At 39.5% G+C, this 22,962-nt stretch overlaps 1 protein-coding gene across 5 annotated transcripts in view; it reads right to left on the bottom strand.

The window, feature by feature from the left end:
* Nucleotides 1-22,962, bottom strand: part of LOC106088180 (neurogenic protein mastermind) — a 347,773-nt gene that overhangs the window by 245,297 nt on the left and 79,514 nt on the right. Inside the window, exons 1-3 of one of the 5 annotated variants that reach the window (XM_059370277.1) lie at nt 22,284-22,603; nt 20,343-20,613; nt 10,959-12,254 (exon numbers count right to left, since the gene is read on the bottom strand). In XM_059370277.1, coding sequence (XP_059226260.1) covers nt 10,959-11,750 — 792 coding nt within the window. In that variant the 5' untranslated portion in view covers nt 11,751-12,254; nt 20,343-20,613; nt 22,284-22,603. Of the gene's footprint in view, nt 1-10,958; nt 12,255-20,342; nt 21,222-22,248; nt 22,604-22,962 lie in introns of those variants that run through there. The other 4 variants (XM_059370278.1, XM_013253566.2, XM_013253568.2 and 1 more) reach the window with 4 other exon arrangements.

Genomic DNA, 22,962 nt, shown 5'->3' with positions numbered 1-22,962 from the left:
TTTGAAGACGATCGGATGAAAATTGCGACCTGTAGTTTCTACACAAGTTAACATGGACAGACGGACAGACAGAATTTCAGCCAAATCGAATAATAATTGCGCCCTCTAGAGTCTAAAGAAATCAAGATCCCAGATCGGTTTATAAGGCAGCTATATCAGGTTATGGATCAATTTGAACCATATGGGGCACAGTTGTTGGAAGTCACAACGAAACATGTCAGCCAAATCGGATAGGCATTGCGCTCTCTAGAGGCTCAAGAAGTCAAGGCCCCAGCTTGGTTTATATGGCAGCTATATCAGGTTATAAACCGATTTTAACCATACTTGGCACAGTTATAGGAAGTCATAACAAAACACGCTATGCTAAATTTCAGCCAAATCGGATAGGAATTGCGCCCTCTGGTGGCTAAAGAAGTCAAGACCCCAGCTTGGTTTATATGGCAGCTATATCAAAGCTTGGACCGATATGGCCCATTTACAATCCCAACCGACCTACACTGAAAAGAAGTATTTGTGCAAAATTTCTTGCGGCTAGCTCTACTCCTTCGAAAGTTGGCGTGGTCTGGACAGACGCCTAAACCCAATTTTAGATGGTTTTCAAGCATAAATCGCGCCGGTAACTTGCCAGTCTTGATCATCACGAAAGAAATACGGCCCAATGACGCCACGGCTATAAACCGCACCAATTATGATCATATTAAATACGGCAAAAGGTCTAACACGGGTCGCTTCATTGAAATAGGGTAAATAATTAATTTATCATTAAAATTTTCTTTTTAGAAAAAATTTTATTGAAATTTTGTATTTAGAAAAAATTTTTTTGAAATTTTGTCTTAAAAAAGATTTCATCGAAATTTTGTGTTTAGAAAAATTTTGCTTTTCGAACTATACAAAGAAGTTTCTACTGTATTTTATGCAAATTTCAAAAACGCTTTATTTTTGAACAAAACGAAACATTGCAAAATGCCATAAAGACAATGTAAACATTAAGATGGGTCATAAAAAGCTATATTAGTATGCCAAGTGCCTTAACAGAGCATGTAACGATATATAAAACTTAACATTCTGCCTTTTATGGGGCGAAGACCATAAATCGAGAGATCAGTCTATATGGCAGCCATTTCTAAATCTGAACCGATCTGGTGCCGTCTTCAAGGAGAAGATCGTGGGGCCTAACACAACTCACTGTTCTAAATTTCAGCGAAATCGGACAATAAATGCGCATTTTTATCAGACAAAGACCTTAAATCGAGAGATCGGTCTGTATGGCAGCTATATTCAAATCTGAACCGATCTGGCTCAAATTAAAAAAAGATGGCGAAGAGCCTAACACAACTCACTGACCCAAATTTCAGCGAAATCGGACAGTAAATGCGCATTTTTGTGGGACAAAGACCTTAAATCGAGAGATCGGTCTGTATGGCAGCTATATCCAAATCTGGGTCCGGATTGAAGAAAGATTTCGAAGGGCCTAACACAACTCACTGACCCAAATTTCAGCGAAATCGGACAGTAAATGCGCATTTTTATGGGACAAAGACCTTAAATCGAGAGATCGGTCTATATGACAGCTATATCCAAATCTGGACCCATCTTGGCCAAATTGAAGAAAGATGTCGTAGGGCCTAACACAACTCATTGTCCCAAATTTCAGCAAAATCTGATAATAAATGTAGCCTTTATGGGCCTAAGACCTTAAATCGGCATATTTGTCTATATGGGGTTATATCAAAATATATTCCGATATGGCCCATCTTCGAACTTAACCTGCCTATGGACAAAAAAAAGAACCTGTGCAAAGTTTGAGCTCAATATCTCTACTTTTAAAGACTGCAGCATGATTTCAACAGACAGACTGACGGAAATGGCTAAATCGTCTTAAATTTTTACGACGATCAAGAAAATATATGCTTTATAATGTCGGAAATAGATATGTCGATGTGTTGCATACGGAATGACAAAATGAATATGGATATAAAAAAGTGTCTCATAAACTAAGAAGCAAATTAAACAGTTATTTCTCTTCAAAAAGTAAAATGTTCAGCTCCAATCGCTACCCACTTTAAGGTTAACTCATACATTCTTCAACTCACTTTGGTTGATATTGATAAAGTCAAGAAAACGCCAAGCACCGCTAAATATATGTATGTACCATATAGTATATACTTATGTCTGTAAGTATTAATGAATGTACAAATGTAGATATGTATATACATACTTGCAAGCATATAATCAAACATGCCTACATATGTACATACACACATACATACATCCATACGTATGACAATACAAAATCCAAAAGAAATCCAAAACAATAACGCTAAGCAAAAAAGTGTACTTGTACAGTGAGAGAAATACAAAAATTACGTACGCATCCATACTTACTAACTCACGTATGTATGTACATACATACATGCATACACACATCTATAACAAAAACAAAGCAAACAACAAACAGCAAAGTTGTAATGAAAAAAACGCGGGCAACACGATTGGAGCCTTACCTACTACAAACAATTATGCCTAACAATCGAAATATCCACACTGTTGTTGTTGGATACATGAAGAGAGTCGGTTTATCTTAGTGTCTCTTTCTCTCTGTATCTAAATGATGACGAAAGAGTACAATTACCAAAGAACAGCAATGCGTTGGGTTGTGGATAGATAGATAGATAGATGTCTTCATATGTTGTACAAGAAATAGAAAAATCTACATAACTCGAGTAAATGAGTATATGCTTGCTAGCAACAAATATTTCCCCTCCATCTTGCTCGATAGACAATTTAAAGTGGGGTTCACTCTATGACGACAGCCAGCGGTATTGTAAAACAATGAAAGGGTCTTTTAAGGACACAATCGCAATATTTGGTGACGATTTTGTCACCTGTTAAAGGTCACAAAATAGTTGCAGTAGATGAAATGCGATTTAAAACTTTTGAAACCACAATCTGAACAAAAATTTTAACAAAAATTTGCATAGCTTTCCATGAACGCCAGGGGCCGAATTGTCACATATGTGAACGAGTAAAATCATTGGGAATCTCTCTATTGTGAATTATGCATTTCTTTATTGAACGGGAATTTTTGAAATTTAAGAACGCGAATGTTTTAATCGAGAATTATTTATAAAAACTTGGACAATAAAATTTAAATGCAAATGGTATAAGACCCATTTAATACGAGATGAAATTTCATTCTATACGAAAGCGCACTCGATCACGTATGCGGTAATTCGGGCCCAGTATTTTGAAAGGAGTATATTGGCTCCAAGAGAAGTTTGCCCCTGTTCCTTAGTGGAATGTTCATGAGCAAAATTTGCCAAAATTTGCGTATTGGCTCTTTCATTTCAATGAACAAAGGGAGAACACAGCAGAGGGCTGGGATGAGTATCGTGAGGCTCTGGGCAGGTTCAAGAAGGAGACATGGAGATTGTTGAGTAGTTCCTGGGCGAAATTCTGCGGAGAATTAGTGGGCACTAGTGAAGTATCTAAATTGCGAAAAGTGCTCTCCCAGGATCCTGGGACGCAAAGCTTTCTGAAGAGAGAAGACGGGGCTCACACCGAGGACAACCAAGAGACGGTGGAACTACTGATGGAGAAGCATTTTCTAGAGAGCCAGAAAGAGGATGTCGATCGGGACATCGTCATACCGCCGAGGTCTAAATCCATGGAAAATCTCATCGATGACGAGGAGAAGATAGCATGGGTGCACCATCCAGCCGTTTAACTCGGCTGAACCAGGTGGGATCATCTCGGCTCAGCGGCAGGAATCCCTTGGGGTTAGTCTGCAAGGGCTGGCAGAGCCCCGTCTTCTCTCACAACGAGAAGAACCAAGAGACGGTGGAACTACTGATGGAGAAGCATGGAGGAAGGTCAATGCAATGCAAATTTGGCCATGAACATTCCATTAAGGAACAGAGGCAAACTTTTCACATATCACAGAGTGCTGTCCGATTCAAGTATAAGCTCAATGATAAGGAGCCTCTTCCTTTTACCCGACTCCGAAAGGCATGCCGCAGTGCGACGCATTTTTGGGAAGAAGTTTTTACATGGTAAAGTACCTTACAAATGTTTTGCATGGTAAAGTACCTCACAAATGTAGGAGGAGATGTATGTAGGAGGCCTAAGACAAATTTTTTTTCTGATGTTCTCGCCAGGATTCGAACCCAGGCTCTGCGCTACTGTAGCCTCCGTAGAAGGGAAGTCGGGGTGGTATTTATCCCCAAGACGGGAAATATAAACCACAGTTCTGCAAAGGATTACAGGCCAATCACTCTGTCATCGTTTTTACTCAAAAAACTGGAAAGACTGGTTGACCTGAAGGTAAGGAGGGACTGACGCCGGGGAGTTTTTAACTGGTGCACAATATGCATACCTCAAGGGGAGGTCGTTATAGACGGCCCCTACATGAAGTGCTACGAGAGGTCGAGATGTTTCCTCTCGAAATTGGGTGGGGGGTATACTAATTTCGTCATTCCGTTTGTAACACCTTGAAATATACGCCTAAGACCCCATAAAGTATATATATTCTTGATCGTCATGACATTTTAAGACGATTTAGCCATGTCCGTTCGTCTGACCGTCCATCTGTCGAAAGCACGCTAACTTTTGAAGGAGTTAAGCCAAGCGCTTGAAATGTTGCACAAATACTTCTTATTGGTGTAAGTCGGTTGGGATTGTAATTGGGCCAAATCGGTCCATGTTTTCATATAGCTGCCGATCTTGGGTTTTGAGTTTCTTTAGAGAAAATTTCATGAAAATTTTGTCCTAAGAGAAAATTTCATGGAAATTTTGTCTTTCGAGAATATTCATTGGAATTTTGTCTTTAGAGAAAATTTTCTTAGAAAGTTGTTCTTAGAGAAATATAAATTTTGTTTGAAGAGAAAATTTTATTGAAAATTTTGTCTTTAGAGAAAATTTAATTGAAATGTTGTCTTAAGAGAAAATTTAAATTTGGTTGTTGTTGGCACTGCCCAAAAACCGATATTCGATATTGAAACACAATTTGTTCTAACCAAATCGAAATCGTTATCGGCTTCGTATGATTTGTTTACATTTCATTTGACGCATTACTCAACTACCGTTGTTTAATGAGCATTAAGTGTAACCTATCTGCACTCTGCAATTGCATTGTCGTCTATCGATTTGAATACAGGCAGGCAAGTAGTATCTAGCTGAGGGATTCCTCTTCTTCGATTGAGAGAGCAAGAGAGAGAGAGCGAGTTGCCACAGAGTGAATTTTATTGTGTTATGACTGAAGCTGTTTTGTTAGTCGAATGATGGGTCATGTGCTCACACAAAGAGGGAAGGGGTAGTTGGTTCAAGTGAATGCATGAATGTATGTTTGTCGGTTGGTTGGTTGGCTGTTTGCTTTGGTGTAACTTGTTTTAATATTGTTTGTTTTTGTTCTTGGTTGCATCCGTTTCGTTGTATCCGCCACACCATCCAACAGTCACAGCTAGAGTTGCCGTCTCACAATATTTTCCCAAAACATTTAAAGTGTATTGTCGTACTCAGAAATTTGCATAATTTTGTGAGACATGTCTTTTGCTTGAACTTTTTAGTTGATATCAAAATTGATCTCAAGCAAAATTATGTGAGGAAGCTGAGTTGGCAGCGAGTTCGTATTACCATTGTGGGTAGGGTTATTGTTGAGAATTTTGAAAAGATCGTACAAAAGTAAAGATATGTCCAAATTAAAAGAAGTGCAGTTTTTGTAAACGGTTTTTATACATGCGCTTGTTACGGTTCTATAAAGTTATTTCTAATGGTTGGTACTGCGTTCGTTTTTCACAGTTGAGTTCACATGTTTTTCGGGATTACTTTTTTGAAATACTACAAAAAAATGAGAAGCCTTTCGTGGGTGACGAAACAGACTGTAGGAAGAAGAAAATCCTATGGGGAGATGCAAATCGTCCGACTATGTGCAAACATGTTGGACGTCAGACAAAGTCGGATCATATTGTTAGCTGGGTATTTGACACTAACAGTCGGAAATTCTGAATTTAGTCGCTCAGCGGTAGCAATGATTGTGGGGTTTTATTGCCACCAGAGTCTTTGGATTGTAGCTACTGTAATATCACAATGGGCCACAAATTGGCTAAGTGACTCAGTAACGAACCATTATGACTACCTACTGGCGTCCAGTGTTTTTGGTGAAATATCGCCAAATTTGAGAAAAAAAAATAACCAAAGCCATAATTATGAAATGTTGATCTACCGTGTAAATCTCGCATTACTCTTCGTTGTAGAAAGAGTTGACACACAGCCTAAGCGTACCGATCTATTTGTTTCCTACCTTGTGGCTTTTTTTTTAACGAAGAACAAGAATTATTTTATTCAAAATTTTTTACAAAATGCAATTTTCGTTGGGGCTACAGAAAATCCCTTAAAAAATGTGTATTCCTATAAAACCCTGGGCTGATGGCAACACTGTTTTCACATTATTATTGTTGGTTGTTTGATGTGCTGCAGTGTATTATGGTGTGGTGTTGCATGTTGTTTGATGCTGCTGCTGTTTGTTGTTGCGTCTGTTGGGTTTAGTTTGATTAGCTTGGTTAGCCTTTAAATTGTTGTTGCTGCTTGTTTCTAGTTTCGGTTTTCTCCACATCTTTGATTTATTTATAAACGTATATTTGTTGTTGTTGTTTTTGTTTTCCAAAGTGCGGTTTAGTGTGAGCTGACTATATGTCTCAGTGTGTGTGGAAACATACCGTAAAACGTGATTTATTTCAGATTTTATTTCCGCTTTTTAATCAAATTCAAATTTTATACAAAATGTGCTCTTGCTTTACTTAAGCCAGTGTTCTGTTCTGGTCTAATAGGTTGCGCTCTATTCTGTTGTGATTTGATGTTTTATTTTTTTATTGTGTTGTTGTTTTTATTGTTTTGTGGGTCGGATATATCGCAATAATCGTCACTCACTGAAAGGTATGTGTACACACACACACACACACACACACACATATGATGACGTGCTGGGTTGTTTGAGCACACGAAGAAAGACATGTGTCAAGAAATCAAGCCAGACTTAGGCAATAGACTCACTCTACTCAATGACTTGAACTAACTTTAGCTTTGAAATATTCGCTAAGGCTGGTGATGTTGTTAACTAAAGTAGCCATTTCCCCCCTTCCCCCATGAACGGTGGGGGCATGGCCTTTAGCTCGAATTTGCGATTCAATGACAAAAAATAATTACGATTCGCTTAAGGCACAATTCCTGGTTTAAAAAACAAAATCAAAAACAATGAAAAATTAAGAATCATGTTGCTTACACCCTTCAATCTAACGGTTTTCTGTTTTTTAAAGAGTCCAAAAAAGAGAGAGAGACGGAGAGAAATCAAAAACAGGTTTGTGTTGATAGCACATGAAATAATACAGCCATTAATTGCAGGGATCGCTAAGTCGCCACATAGGCTGTTAAAAAAAATACAATTTGTAATATATCTTCACAAGGGACTTAATTTGAGCTGTGAGAATTTGAAAATTGATAAGCAGCCCAAATATACGATTATGAGGGCCTTAAAAGAGCACCATAGGGATACTTCCTCTTCGATGCAGAAAGAGTAAAAGAGATGTTGCTTACACCTTTTAACCTAACGGTTTTGGTGTTTTTTTCTTAAGTCAGAGGGAGAGAGAGAGAGAGAAATCAAATCTGTGTTTGACAGCACATGAAATAATACAGCCATCATGGTGGGGAGTCTGTAAATCGCCACATAAGAGTCTGAACCCAATCAAAGAGTCAAGAGTCAGCGTCAAGTTGTTTAACAAGCATTTCATATATGGTACTCCCATGCCGCTGAACTCTGACGCGGGCGCCGGAGGGTTTTCGCGTCCAATGTGAAATGTTTGAAAACAAATTGACGCCGCTGGTGTGGAACAACTATGGGGCATAGGCGACGGGACAAGTTATGTGCCGTATAGATCCTTCTTCCATTGCGACCTGAAGTTTGGGTTCCCGTAGAGGGAGCATGACACTATAAGTTATACTTGATCTGAGAACTTTGCACCAGTACGTGGAGTGCGCGGGGATGAGAACTGCCCTCAGCCTAATTGATTTTGAGACATGGCGCTCTTCAGATTTCGGCCATGCGTCTGTTTTGCGGAAGGCCGATAGTGTGGAACAACTATAGGGCATAGGAGAATCGACGAATTATGTGCCCTGTGGATCCTTCTTCAATGGCGATCTGGAGGTTGCGTTCCCGTAGAGGGAGCTTTGCACTTGGTGCGTTCAGCCCTTCTCGGTATGGGTTCAAGTTGTATGGGGCTTCGGGACAGAGTTGTTTGTTGAGTTCCAAGAAACTAGGGAGTCACTGAGACTTCTAAACGGGTACATTGTTTTTCAGGACGACGTGTTTGGGGCAGGGGTGTTTGATGAGTTCCAAGAAACTAGGGAGCCACTGAGACTTTTAAACGGGTACATTGTTTTTCAGGGCGAGGTTTTTGGGGCAGGGGTGTTTGCTGAGATCCAAGAAATTAAGGAGTCACACAGACTTCTGGACGGCTACATTGTCTTTCAGGGAGAGGCTTTTGCGTTCCTAAGGGCTTTGGATGCGATCCTGAGACAGGACCTGCCAGTCAGTTACGATATACCTGGCCAGTTAGTTGACGCTGAAGACCCTGCCTACGGGTCATGTGAGGTCGAGGCTTGTCGGGATGCATGTAAGAGTGTCTTGGACGATTTGGGATTGCTGATAGATTGTGCTGGGTTACGGGTCATAAAGAGGTGGCCGGAAAAAAGACAGTTAAAGAGCTTGCCAGGGTTCTGAACACCCTGCCTGCGGGTCATATGATGTCGAGGTTTTTCAGGAAGTATGCAAGCAGTGTCTTGGACGATTGGGGATTGCTGATAGATTGTGCTGGGTTACAGGGCATAAAGCGGTGGCGGGGAAAAAATACAGTTAACGAGCTTGCTAGGGCGCTGAAGGCCCTGCCTGCGGGTCATATGATGTTGAGGTTTGTCAGGAAGTATGCAAGCAGTGTCTTGGACGATTGGGGGTTGCTGTCAGAATGTGCTGAGTTCTGGGCCATAAATGGATGGCCGGAAAAAAGACGGTTAACGAGATTGCCAGGTTTGGATCGCAGATGGATTTAGCGATTGGTACGGCGAAGGTGAACCCACTTCTTTGCTGGCTGTTTGGGATTACTGATTCTTACTGCGGCGAATGCGCAGAATTGGTATGGGATGGCGCTGCGGACTGCAGGGTGTCCAAGGCCCTGTGCCCAAGGTTCTCTATCAATAGAACGTCTATTGTGCCGAGGAAGTGCGAACTTGGATTGATGCTGAAAGTCCCAAAAATACCAGTGTGATATCAAGTCGCTGCCATCGCGATGTGCTTGGGACTTGAAGAATTCCTGTAAGGTCGGTGGAGATAGGGGGGAGTTGGAAACGGTCGAGGATTTGCTAAGCCAATACCCAGCGATTATGAGTGAATGAGGCTTATAAGTGAACACCACTTTTCTTCTCTAAGCTCTCTACAGAATCTCGACCTCGACCTCTCGATAACTGAAGTTGGGGGCAGATCCTCCCAAAAATTTTGCAAATTTCGCTAATGAACATTTTATTTAGGAACAGAGGCAAACGAAATGAGTGCTGTCAATTTAAGCTCAATGATAAGAGGCTCCTTTTAATAGTCGAGTCCGAACGGCGTGCCGAACATGCAACACCTCTTTGGAGAGAAGTTTATACATGGCTGCCATACCGAATGGTACAATACCTCATAAATGTCGCCAGCATTAGGAATGGATAACCACCGCTAAAAATCTTTTCTTATGTTCTCGCCAAGATTCGCCTATCTCCGTCCATTACGCTTAACGCGTAACATGCTATCCTCTGCGCTACGGTGGCCTCCGGAGGCGAGGGCGGACCCTCCCTCTTACTGTAATTTTCAAAAACGCCATATCTCAGAGATGGATGGTGGGATTCAAGCGAAATATGGTTTGAACTAAAAACAAAAACTTGGTATACAAATTCGGGATGGGATACCTGGGGGGACCGCCCCTCTGCACAATCCGAAAACGGAATATGTATACCAACCATGACAATACGGGACTCAAATGAAAGGTATTTGAGAGTAGAAAACAAATACGATTTCAAATTTATGGTCAAAGAATTTGGTGGGGAGGGGAGCGTCCCACCCCGAGTACCCTCCCGAAAAGGACACATTTACCGACCATTGCAATATGGGGCTTAAATGAAAGGTCTATGGGAGTAGATCATAAATCTGGTATCAACTTTCGGGACCAAGTGTCTAGGGGGCCGCCACAACTCCACAACACCACCCAAAATAGGGCATAATTGTTCACCTAGGCAACATGGGGATAAGTAAAAGGTATTTTGGAGTAGATCACTAATCCGATATTTTTTTCAGGACCAAGTCTCTGGGAGTTCGCCCAACCTCCTAATAACACATCCCCTAACACATTTGCATAGTATTTCCAAGCCCATTGGCTTGGCTTGGCGACACACAGTGGGAGAAAATCGAAAAAAATAGTAAAAAAAAAAAAATGTCGTGTGAGAACGGGTATAGATTTTTCTTTGAAATTTGAAATGGTTAGAGCTGAGGTGTAAGCGAGATTGTTTGCAAAATTTCAAGGTTCTCGGTTATCGGGGTGCCATTTGGGGTATTTTGGGGATGTTTGTAACAAAATTCGGGCACAATTTTTTTTGCGTTTTAAGGACATTTTTGTCTATAGAACTCAGAAAAAATTATTATTATTTTCTTAGAGATAACCCTAACCGTTCTCACACATCATTTTTTTTTTACTCGTTTTGTTTTTTATTTTCTTCCACTGTGCGACTTTCTCAACTTGGTGATTCACCAAAAATTTCTTAAATTTTCGTATATAAACATTCAAAGGAAATTTGCGTTCCATATATTGAAAGAAAATCGCTTAGCGGAGAGCGCCCGCTTCAGCTAGTCTAACTATAAAAAAAAAAAATGCCATTTAACTTACCACATGTACGCTGCTCTGCAGATTGCTGGACAACATGGTTGTCGCTGTCTCTGTGGGTTTCTTCTCCGTCTTCTTAGCTGTTCGCTTATTCTTGCTTTCGAGAAAGCGTTTTTGCAAGGCGCTGGTCTCATGATTCTGGGCCTCACACACCGTGCTGAAGGTCTGCTCGTAGCGTGGCACACAATCGGTCTGACGTCGGCGATAGTTTTCCATGCGTCGTCGCAAACGTTCAAACATTTGTTGGCGCTTTGGTGGCACCATGTCGCCCATGAGGCCAACACCCCCCTGCGGTGAGGGTACCGCATTGAGGCCGCCTGCCTGCGTTTGCTGTTGTGTGGGTAGGCCAGGGGCTGAGTTGGGGTTTGTAGCGCCAGAGCTGCCAGTTCCGTTGCCGCCAGGGCCAAGGCCGCCTCCAATTGTGCAGCCTGGGCTGGAGTTTGCTGCAGCATTGGATGGGTGATAAGGTGAGCGTTGCTGTTGTTGTTGTTGCTGCTGCTGCTGCTGCTGTTGTTGCACCTGTATCTGTTGCTGTTGTTGCACATTGTGGACGTGTTGTTGTTGTGATGCCTGTAAATGTTGTTGCTGTTGTTGCTGCTGCTGTTGCAAATGCAAGCTGATATTTTGATGCTGTTGCAGTTGTTGTTGATGATGTTGCAAATGTTGTTGCTGCTGCAATTGGATATTTAATTGATGTTGCTGATGGCGTTGTTGTTGTTGTTGCTGCTGCTGTTGTTGTTGTTGGGCGGCTGCCTGATTGGCGCTCTGGTACACAGGAATGCCTCCTGCATCCATAAATACAAATTTTGCTAAACCTCTGTCGCTGCTGTTCACTGCTTGATTTCGGTTAATGGCCGCCGTTTTTTTTTTTAAGTTTTCTTCATACACAGGCTAAAACTTCGTTGTTGGCGGACAGAAAGCGAAGTTATGGCCGTTGTCCATGTGTATATTGACAACTTGTTGGGTTTTTTTTTCTAATTTAGCGTTTTAATACCCAGATAGGCTGGTGTTTGGTTAAATATACATACATTGGAATACTAACTACTTCTTGTGATTGCTTGAAGAAGTGTTTTGCGGTTTTTCAGTGTTTTTTTTGGGGGAGGGTTTGATTCTATGCCGTCATTTCTTAAACAGACTTTGTCTTGAATTTTCTTGATTTTTTTTCTACGAGATTCTTATGCTCTGCTACAGAGGGCGTCTTATCTAAAATATTTTTTAGTTCATTTATTTTCTTCTCACCACCACGTGAGTCAGATAGTTAAGTTCTACAGCCATGATGTAAACCGTTTTGTCAAAAACCTGTAAAAGAAAGTAAATTTTTTGTTAATTTTTTTGTTTAATCATTATATTGTATGTACATGCGTTAACTATAAAAATTAATACAAGATGTATACAAAATTAAGTTGATACAGAAAGAGTAGATAAACAGTAAGGAAGGGCAAAAGTCGGACGGTGCCCTACACCTAACCTATAAGTACAATGTGGAATGTATATACAATTTTGAACCAAATTTTATCGACCTCGGCGGATGTTTTCAGATAGTTTATTAAACAATACGTATCAAAAAAAAATTTCAGTCAAGTCGGACGAGAATTGCGCCCTCTAGAGACTCAAGAAGTCAATACCCAAGATCGGTTTATATGGCAGCTATATCAGGTTATGGACCGATTTGGACCATACTTCGCACAGTTGTTGAAAGTGATATAAAAAAACTAATTGCAAAGTTTCAGTCAAATCAGATAAGAATTCCGCCTTCTAAAAGCTCAACAAGTCAAGACCCAAGATCGGTTTATATGGCAGCTATATCAAGTTATGGACCGATTTGGACCATACTTCGCACAGTTGTTGAAAGTGATATAAAAAAACTAATTGCAAAGTTTCAGTCAAATCAGATAAGAATTCCGACCTCTTAAGACTCAAGAAGTCAATACCCAAGATCGGTTTATATGGCAGCTATATCAAGTTATGGACCGATTTGGACCATACTTCGCACAGTTGTTGAAAGTGATATAAAAAAACTAATTGCAAAGTTTTAGTCAAATCAGATAAGAATTCCTCCTTCTAAAAGCTCAAGAAGTCAAGACCCAAGATCGGTTTATATGGCAGCTATATCAGGTTATGGACCGATTTGGACCATACTTCGCACAGTTCTTGAAAGTGATATAAAAACACTAATTGCAAAGTTTCAGTAAAATCAGATAAGAATTCCGCCTTCTAAAAGCTCAAGAAGTCAATACCCAAGATCGGTTTATATGGCAGCTGTATCAGGTTATGTACCGATTTTTACCATACTTCGCACAGTTATTGGAAGTGATACAAAAATACCATGTGCAAAATTTCAGTCAAATCGGATAAGAATTCCTCCTTCTAAAAGCTCAAGAAGTCAAGACCCAAGATCGGTTTATATGGCAGCTATATCAGGTTATGGACCGATTTGGACCATACTTCGCACAGTTCTTGAAAGTGATATAAAAACACTAATTGCAAAGTTTCAGTAAAATCGGATGAGAATTACGCCCTCTAGAGGCTCATGAAGTCAAGACCCAATGACAAATTCCCACATTATTTCAAATTACTCAAAAACTGTATACAGTGGGTCAAAAACTGACAAACATGGGAGCTATACCTAAATCTTTACCGATTTCGAGCAAACTTCTCAGATACTGTGATAGTCGTCAAGGAACATTTGTTCCGTTTAGCAACATTGTGGCAAGATGGTTCAATAAATACAGGAGGCCACCGTAGCGCAGAGGTTAGCATGTCCGCCTATGACGCTGAACGCCTGGGTTCGAATCCTGGCGAGATCATCAGAAAAAATTTGTAGCGGTGTCTTTCCCCTCCTAATGCTGGCGACATTTGTGAGGTACTTGCCATGTAAAACTTCTCTCCAAAGAGGTGTCGCACTGCGGCTCGCCGTTCGGACTCGGCTACAAAAAGGAGGTCCCTTATCATTGAGCTTTAACTTGAATCGGACTGCACTCATTGATGTGTGAGAAGTTTGCCCCTGTTCCTTAGTGGAATATTCATGGGCAAAATTTGCAATTTTTTTTTTGTTCAATAAATACGCTTGCTGTGACTCTAGAAGTTAAAATCGGACGATATATGTAAATGAGAGCTATATCTAAATCGGAACCGATATCCATGAAATTCACAATTAAGTCGAGAGTCAAGAAGAAATCCCTCCTGCCAAATTTCAAGAGAATCGGTTAACAAATGAATTACTGCAAAACGGACGAACATATATAAGGGAACTATATTTTAAACTGAACCAATTTCGAGCAAACTTTACAGACATTTCAAAAGTCGTCAAGGAAAGTGTTATGCGAACAGTGGGCCATTATCTCTGAAAAATAGGGCATCATATGGAAAAATTACCAAATTTTGCCAAAAATGGTCTATATCTTGGTTTCTTTAATACTTAGGGCTTCAAGTTGAATAGATTCGGAAAGAGCGTGGCATATTTCCTTTAAGCGGGTTCAGCTTACTATTTCCCAGTTGGCCATAGTGGGACATTTATTTCGAAAAATGGGGCATCATATGAAAAAATTACCAAATTTTGCCAAAAATGGCCAATATCTTGGTTTGTTTAATACTTAGGGCTCCAAATTGAATAGATTCGAAAGAGCATGGTCCATATAATATTTCCTGTAAACGGGTGGAGTCCGCTATTTCCCAGTTGGCCATAGTGGGCCATTTATTTCGAAAAATGGGGCATCATATATAAAAATGACCAAATTTTGTCAAAAATGGCCTATAACTTGGTTCCTTTAATACTTAGGGCTCCAAATTGAACAAATTCGGAAAGAGCGTGGTCCAAATAATATTTTCTGTAAACGGGTGCAGCCCACTATTTCCCAGTTGGCCATAGTGGGACATTTATTTCGAAAAGTGGGGCATCATATGAAAAAATTACCAAAAAATGGCCTATATCTTGCTTCCTTTAATACTTAGGGCTCTAAATTGAATAGGTTCGGAACGAGCTTGGTATATTTCCTTTAAACGGTTTCAGCTTACTATTTCCCAGTTGGCCACAGTGGGACATTTATTTCGAAAAATAGGGCATCATATGAAAAAATTACCAAATTTAGCCAAAAATGGCCTATATCTTGGTTTCTTTAATACTTAGGGCTCCAAATTGAATAGATTCGGAAAGAGCGTGGTCCATATAATATTTCCTGTAAACGGGTGCAGCCCACTATTTCCCAGTTGCATAGTGGGCCATTTATTTCGAAAAATGGGGCATCATATGAAAAAATTACCAAAAATGGCCTATATCTTGGTTCCTTTAATACTAAGGGCTCCAAATTGAATAGATTCGGAAAGAGCGTGGTCCATATTATATTCCTGTAAACGGTTTCAGCCCACTGTTTTCCAGTTGGCCACAGTGGGACATTTATTTCGAAAAATAGGGCATCATATGAAAAAATTATCAAAAATGGCCTATATCTTGCTCCCTTTAATACTTAGGGCTCCAAATTGAATAGATTCGGAAAGAGCGTGGTCCATATTATATTTTCTGTGAACGGTTTTAGCCCACTATTTCCGTGTTGGCCACAGTGGGACATTTATTTCGAAAAATGGGGCATCATATGAAAAAATTATCAAAAATGGCCTATATCTTGCTTCCTATAATAGTTAGGGCTCCAAATTGAATAGATTCGGAAAGAGCGTGGTCCAAATTATATATCCTGTAAACAGTTGTATCCCACTTTTTCTCAGTTGACCACAGTGTGCCTATTCCATCTATTGCGTGATGAATTAAATTCGACATCCATATTTGTATTTTCTTTTGATTTTTTTAAAAATTTAATTTTTCATCATATTTGTGCTTGAATTTCTTATTTTTTTATATTAGATTTTTTTCCATATTTGTATTTGGTTTTTATTACTTTTGTATTAAGATTTTCTGTATTAGGTTTTCTCTATTATAATTTTAAATTTCACATATAGGTGGCGCTGTATCGTGAATTTTTATATTGTATTATATTGGGTTGCCCAAAAAGTAATTGCGGATTTTTTTAAAAGAAAGTAAATGCATTTTTAATAAAATTAGAATGAACTTTAATCAAATATATAATTGCCATTTTGTTCGATAACCTTTTGCCATCTTCCTGGCAAATTTAGTATTCCACGCTCATAGAACTTCTGGCCTTTATCTGCAAAAAACTGAACCAAGTGCGATTTTATAGCCTCATCATTGCCCAAAGTTTTACCATTTACGTTCTGCAAAGATCGAGTTCTGCAAAGATCGAAATAAATGGTAGTCTGATGGTGCTATAGGTCAGGGCTATATGGTGGATGCATCAAAAGTTCCCAGCCAAGCTCACTCAGTTTTTGGCGAGTGACCAAAGATGTGTGCGGTCTAGCGTTGTCCTGGTGGAATATGACACCTTTACGACCAATTGACCAATTCTGGTCGCTTTTCCTTGATGGCTGTATTCAATTTGTCCCATTGTTGAGAGTAAACATCCGAATTAATCGTTTGGTTCCTTGGAAGCAGCTCAAAATATACCACACTCTTACAATCCCACCAAACAGACAGCATAACCTTCTTTTGGTGGATATCAGCCTTTGAAGTGGTTTGAGCTGGTTCACCATGCTTGGACCATGATCGTTTTCGACTAACGTTATTGTAAACAATCCATTTTTCATCTCCAGTTATGATTCGTTTTAAATACGGACCGAATTCATTGCGTTTAAGGTGCGTAACACAAGCGTTGATTCGGTTTGTTAAATGAATTTCTTTCAATACATGTGGTACCCATATTAAAATTGACGCCAAACAAACAAAACTAAACAAAATTTCGCGCACTTTTTTTCTAAAGCAATCTAAAAGTAACAGCTGATAACTGACAGAAGAAAGAATGCAATTACAGAGTCTCAAGCCGTTGAAAAAATTTGTCAACGCCGACTATATTACTACTATATTACCGACAATTACTTTTTGGGCAACCCAATATAATCTACTCCTCTTTCATTAGAATCCCATATAGCCATGGTCGGCTGGTATGCCCATTTGCCGGTATTTGGGGGTGGGGCAACCGCCCATTACTTGGACCTAATTTTGTACGCCATATTTGTAATCTACTACCGACTACTTTCATTTGAGTCCCATATTGATAGGAGGATTTTTGGGGTTGGGGCGGCCCGCTGGGCATTTGGACCAAATTTTATACGATATTCGTTTTCTAGTCTCCAATAGCTTTCATTTGGTACCCAAATTGTGCCTATAAGTTCAGTTTTGGTTTTGGGTGGCTTTTTTGGGATAAGGGGGAGGGTCCGCCACCATCCTATATCTAACAATTATTTAAATTATGTTTCCTTCCACAAAAAACCTACACAAGCTATGAGCCGTTTTTGATTATACGGAACAAATAAATAAACCGAATCTCATGATGGGTCATATGCCCAGTCGAGGCGTTTTTGGGGTGTATGGTGACGCCCTACACTTCAATCTGTTTGTGTATGCCAGATTCGTCATCTACTCTCGAATACCTTTCAACCATTCAGCCCCATACTGATATGGACATTCAATTCATCTGCTCTTAGAAGTTTTGGGGTTGGATCGACTTCCTGGGTACTTGTAGCCAATTTTTAATACCATATTCGTTTTCTACCTTTAAATACCTTTCTTTTGATATCCATATTGCCCTTAGAGGTCCTTTGCGATTTTGGGTGGTGTTTTTGGGGTAACGTGGGAGGGTCCGCCGCCTTCAGATATCAACAAATTATAAACCCTATTCCTTCTTTCAGACTATATTCATAATCTACTGGCGAATACCTTTCATTTGAGTCCCATATTGTCATGCTCGTCCAATAAATCTATTTTAGGGTGTTTTGGGGTTGGGGAGCCCCCCCCCCCCCCCATTTACTTGGACCCAATTTTAAATATGAAATTCGTTCTCCATTGCTGAATACCTTTTAAGTCCCATATTGTCCTTTTATTTTTGGAAAGTTCTTTTGCGGTAAGGGAGAGAGCGGATCCCTTGACATATATATAAGAGGGAAGGTGGCACAACACGCACGCTACATCACTCCTATGAATGACCACCATAAATGTCCTACTGCGGATGCTGACTGAGGTGAGATTTAAAGATGTCTGCTACACAGGAGATGTTATTATGCAGAAGGGTCGAAAGGGTCATGCAGAAGGCATACGACTGGGCTGGGAGGGGTCTCAATGTTAACCCAGAGAAGACTGAAAACTGCCTTGCTTAACCGGAAGCCTTTTGGCGTCCATGCATGCCGAGTTAAGGGCGTGGGCGACGAACGCTGTAACACTGTGAAAAAGCGAAACGGTCGGTAGGATCATACTTAGCACAGTTGATGGAAGTCATAGCAGAACACTAAATGCAAAATTTCAGCCAAATCGCACAAAAATTGCGGCTTGCAAGGGTTCAAGAAAACAAATCGGGAGATATATCAGGTTATAGAGCGATTTGGACCATACTTGCAGTTGTTGAAAGTCATAGCGGAAACTCACAGCCAAATCGGACAAAAATTGCGGCTTGAAAGGGTTCAAAAAGTCAAATCGGGAGATCGGGTTATATGGGAGCTATATCAGGACAAAAGTTGCGGCTAGTAAGGGCTTAAAAATCAACTCGGGAGATCGTTTTATATGGGAGCTATAACAGGTTATTGACCGCTTTGGACCGCATGTGAGACAAATGTTGGATGTCATAAAAGAACACCACATGCAAAATTTCAGCCAAATTGGACAAAAATTGCGGCTTGAAAGGGACAAAAATTGCAGCTTGTAAGGACTCAAGAAGTCAAATCGGAATATCGCTTTATATGGGAGCTATATCAGATTATAGACCAATTTGGACCGTATTCGGTGTAGTTTTTGAAAGTTACAAAAAAACACTTCTTGCAAAATTTCGGCCAAATCGGACAAAAATTGCGGCTTGAAAGGGTTCAAAATGTCAAATCGGGAGATCGGGTTATATGGGAGCTATATCAGATTATAGACCGATTTGGACCGTATTCGGTCCAAAACACTTCTTGCAAAATTTCTTGCCAAATCGGACAAAAATTGCAGCTTGTAAGGACTCAAGAAGTCAAGAAATCGGAATATGAGTTTATATGGGAGCTATATCAGGTTATAGATCGATTGGGATCGAACTTGACACAGCTGTTTATAGTCATAACACAATAGTATGTGCAAAGTTTTTGCGAAATCGGACGAAAATTGGTCCTTCCAGGTGCTCAAGAAGTAAAATCGGGAGATCGGTTTATATGGGAGCTATATCAGGTCATAGACCGATTTGGGCTGTACTTGTCACAATTAATAAAAATCATAAGGGAACACTATGTGCCAAATTTCAGCCAAATCGGATAATAATTGCGCTCTCTAGAGGCTCAAGAAGTCAAGACCCAAGATCGGTTTATATGGCAGCTATATCAAAACATGGACCGATTTGACCCATTTACAAACCCAACCGACCTACAATAAAGTATTTGTACAATAAAAAGTATTTGTACAAGATTTCAAGCGTCTAGCTTTACTCCTTCGAGAGTTAGCGTGCTTTCGACAGACATACAGACGGACGGACAGTCGGGCGGACATGGCTAGATCGACATAAAATGTCATGGCGATTAAGAATATATATTGGGTTGCCCAAAAAGTAATTGTGGATTTTTTAAAAGAAAGTAAATGCATTTTTAATAAAGCTTAGAATGAACTTTAATCAAATATACTTTTTTACACTTTTTTCTAAAGCAAGCTAAAAGTAACAGCTGATAGCTGACAGAGGAAAGAAGAAAGAATGCAATTACAGAGTCACAAGCTGTGAAAAAATTTTTCAACGCCGACTATATGAAAAATTCGCAATTACTTTTTGGGCAACCCAATATATAATTTGTGGGGTCTTAGACGAATAGTTCGAGGAGTTACAAACTTAAATGACGAAATTAGTATACCCCCATCCTATGGTGGAGGGTTTAATAATTTTAGGTACATGCGTTCAATTACAATTATTTTTCTTTTGAAATTTCTGTGGTTTTTGCTAAGGTTTTGCCCACCAGTGTATGTTTGAAATCGGTCCATTTAGGATCTCAACAAATCGGTTAGCTTTGGTTGTTATGAGAGAAGTTCTCTTCTTTTCTAAAAGAGATGCTCGAGGGATTTATCATAGTCATAAGCGAAATTCCCCAATGTTTACACATAAAATGTTCGTGGAACTTTACAATGGTTATGAGACAAGTTCACTCCTGCTTTGAAATGTGATTTTAGACCTATTATCAATGATGAAGGAAATCAGAAAATTCGTATCCATAGAGATGGGTACACGATTTTATTAAGAGTATCCACAGGGTATTCAACTCGTAATGAAGGGAACCTCACATCAGATCCCTTGATTTTATAGTTTTCTTTATAATACATACTGCGTAATTTTATGTAGGTGAGTATCCAAATCCAATTAATTAGTGTTTCGTATTAAAAATATTTGTATATCCATGTTGGGCTATATCCAAACATTTTTTTATTATTCACATTTTTTTTATTAACTTATAAATCTTTGAATTTTTTTCTATTTTTTTATTTCCAAAACAGATGACACAACACTTCTCCAATGTTTTTCATTTTATTATTGTATTTCAAGATCATATCAGAAAATTTTCATTTTATTTTATCAAAAAATCGTTGATGATGGTACTTTTCACACACGATCATATTGAATTTTAGTGCAAAGTTTTTATGGAGCCATATAACCAGCGACAATTTCGACATTTATGAGCGATATTTCCTCAGATATTTCCGCGTTTATTTCAAAAGCCATTAAAAAAGCCAAGATTTAAACAAATTGATAAGACACATAAAACAAACATTCATTCATTGGTGGGTGAAGGGAGGGAGGGAAGGAGGCCAACACGAATGGTTGATCTTAGGTTTAGTTGGTCGATTATTTTGATCAACATGTAGCGCGAGTACAAAACCATTTGACACTTTGAGCATTGAGCAGAGCAGCATTAAAAATTGATTGTTGTTGCTGGGACCAACGAACGGGGGAAATATGTGTGTACTCGTGCATACTACATATGTTTGTTTGTCCGTCCGTCCGTCCGTCCGTCCGTCCGTCTGTCTGTAGTTAGAATAAATCTCTGGGCATTGAAAGAAACACACGATAGCACACGCACTACGCACTCACACGACACATACTTAAAGGAGATACACACGAGTAGAACAACAACAACACATTGACATCAAATAACGTACAGAATAAAACAAAACAAAGAAAACGAGAAAAAAAAATAAAAATAACTTTGCATTCGGAAAAGATGCTGATAAAGATGATGACAGACGGCCAAATGAATGAAGGATGGCCGTATGGCTATGTTAAATGTCGCCCAAAGATCACAATGACACTTGGCGCTCTCTCTCTCTCACACTTTTTTTTTTGTTCTCTCCCCCTCTCATAGGGAAATGATTTTTGTAAACAAACAATTTGAGAAGGAAATAAATCAATGATATTTCCGGTATATTTATTAAAAACTATTAAATTTTATATTTGTTATATATTAAAGGGGGCACATGGTTATTGAGAGTAAGCCTTTGGAGAGACTTTACGTGACATATGGCACGAGTAATTGTCTGAATGGTGGGTTTATGGCTCCACTTAACTCTCTCTCTCTCACTTACACTCAAAGCTAAGGCAGTTGCACAAAAACAATATAAAATGCTTAACCTTTTAACAAAAATAAAAGCAATTTTAACACAATATCCTGTATGATAAATTTAACAACTTATTATTTTTTCATTAGAGGATCTCTTTTTGCCTTTTTGTTGTTTTGTTTTGAGAGAGCAGGGAATACACTTTAAGAACACTGAGAAAATACACAATTTTACCATCCATAATGAGAGGGCAGGCATTTGAAAAATGCCACCACCACCGGTTATTATTGTTATTGTTGTAAACTGTTAATAATACACTACGAGGGTAACAGCAACAAACTGTTTAGAGGAAAATATTGTAAATTTCATTCAAACAAATTTTATTTGTAATTTTTGTTTTTTTTTTCAAAATGTATCTCGAAAATGTGTAATACAACAACAATGAAAACACTACAAACAATTCTATGAAATTGAATTGTAAACGGGCAAGCCGTCGTAACTAAAACAAACACAAACACATAAGCATGAGGCTCTTACACACACGCACACACACACACCCGTACGCCAACGACAAAACCGAAACGAAAACATAAAACCAAAACAGAACCAAGAAAGAAAAGGTGTACGTACTATACAACTATGAAAATAATAACAACAACAACAACGAAAAACACATACTACAACAACTATTTTTCATACAAAAAAAAATATACCAGCAAACGAATGATGACGACAGTGACGACGACGGCGACGACGATGTTGAGGAGCAAGCAGCATATATAAGTTTCTTTTGGCTGTTTTGTTATTATTGCTATTCGTCGTCGTTTGCTGCTGGTGCTTCTTCTTCTTCTTCTGGTTTATTCGTTTTGTTTCTCGATTCAATTACACACTCGTGTTCATAGTCATTGCAGGCCGTCGCGCGTATTTTGCTCAACGACTCAACGAAATTTTACGAAAACGAAAAACACAGAAAAACAGAAAACAACTCGGAAAAAAGTGGATTAGTTCGCTTTAATGACGATATATGACTGTCTGACTGGACGTGAGGATGAATGGCTGTTTGCTGTTGCTGTGAGTGTGCGTCTGTCGGGGTTCGTTCATGCGGTTGGCTGGGGTTTGGTGCGAGCCAAAGTGACGAGGTTGGGTTGTGGGTTGTTGTTGCGCCGCTCGATTTAGGTGTCTTACTGTCCGCTTGATAGCTTGCTTGCTGGCTGGCTCGCTGGCTGGCTCGCTGGCTGGCTCGCTGGCTTGGCCTGCTTGCTAGCTAGCCTCCAGTGTAAGCCTTCATTGTTGTATGCTGGGGCACAGTGGTTAGTTGAACACTCAAGCAGGCTTGAAGTAAAGAAGCATTTTTCTAGCCTAGAGGAAGGAAACAGCTAGCAAAGGCCTTTA

This window comes from Stomoxys calcitrans, chromosome 5, assembly GCF_963082655.1.
Source record: "Stomoxys calcitrans chromosome 5, idStoCalc2.1, whole genome shotgun sequence".
In the NCBI taxonomy this organism is placed as follows: domain Eukaryota; kingdom Metazoa; phylum Arthropoda; class Insecta; order Diptera; family Muscidae; genus Stomoxys; species Stomoxys calcitrans.
Note: the sequence above shows the minus strand (reverse complement) of the source record. Positions and strands in the feature narration are given on the sequence as shown.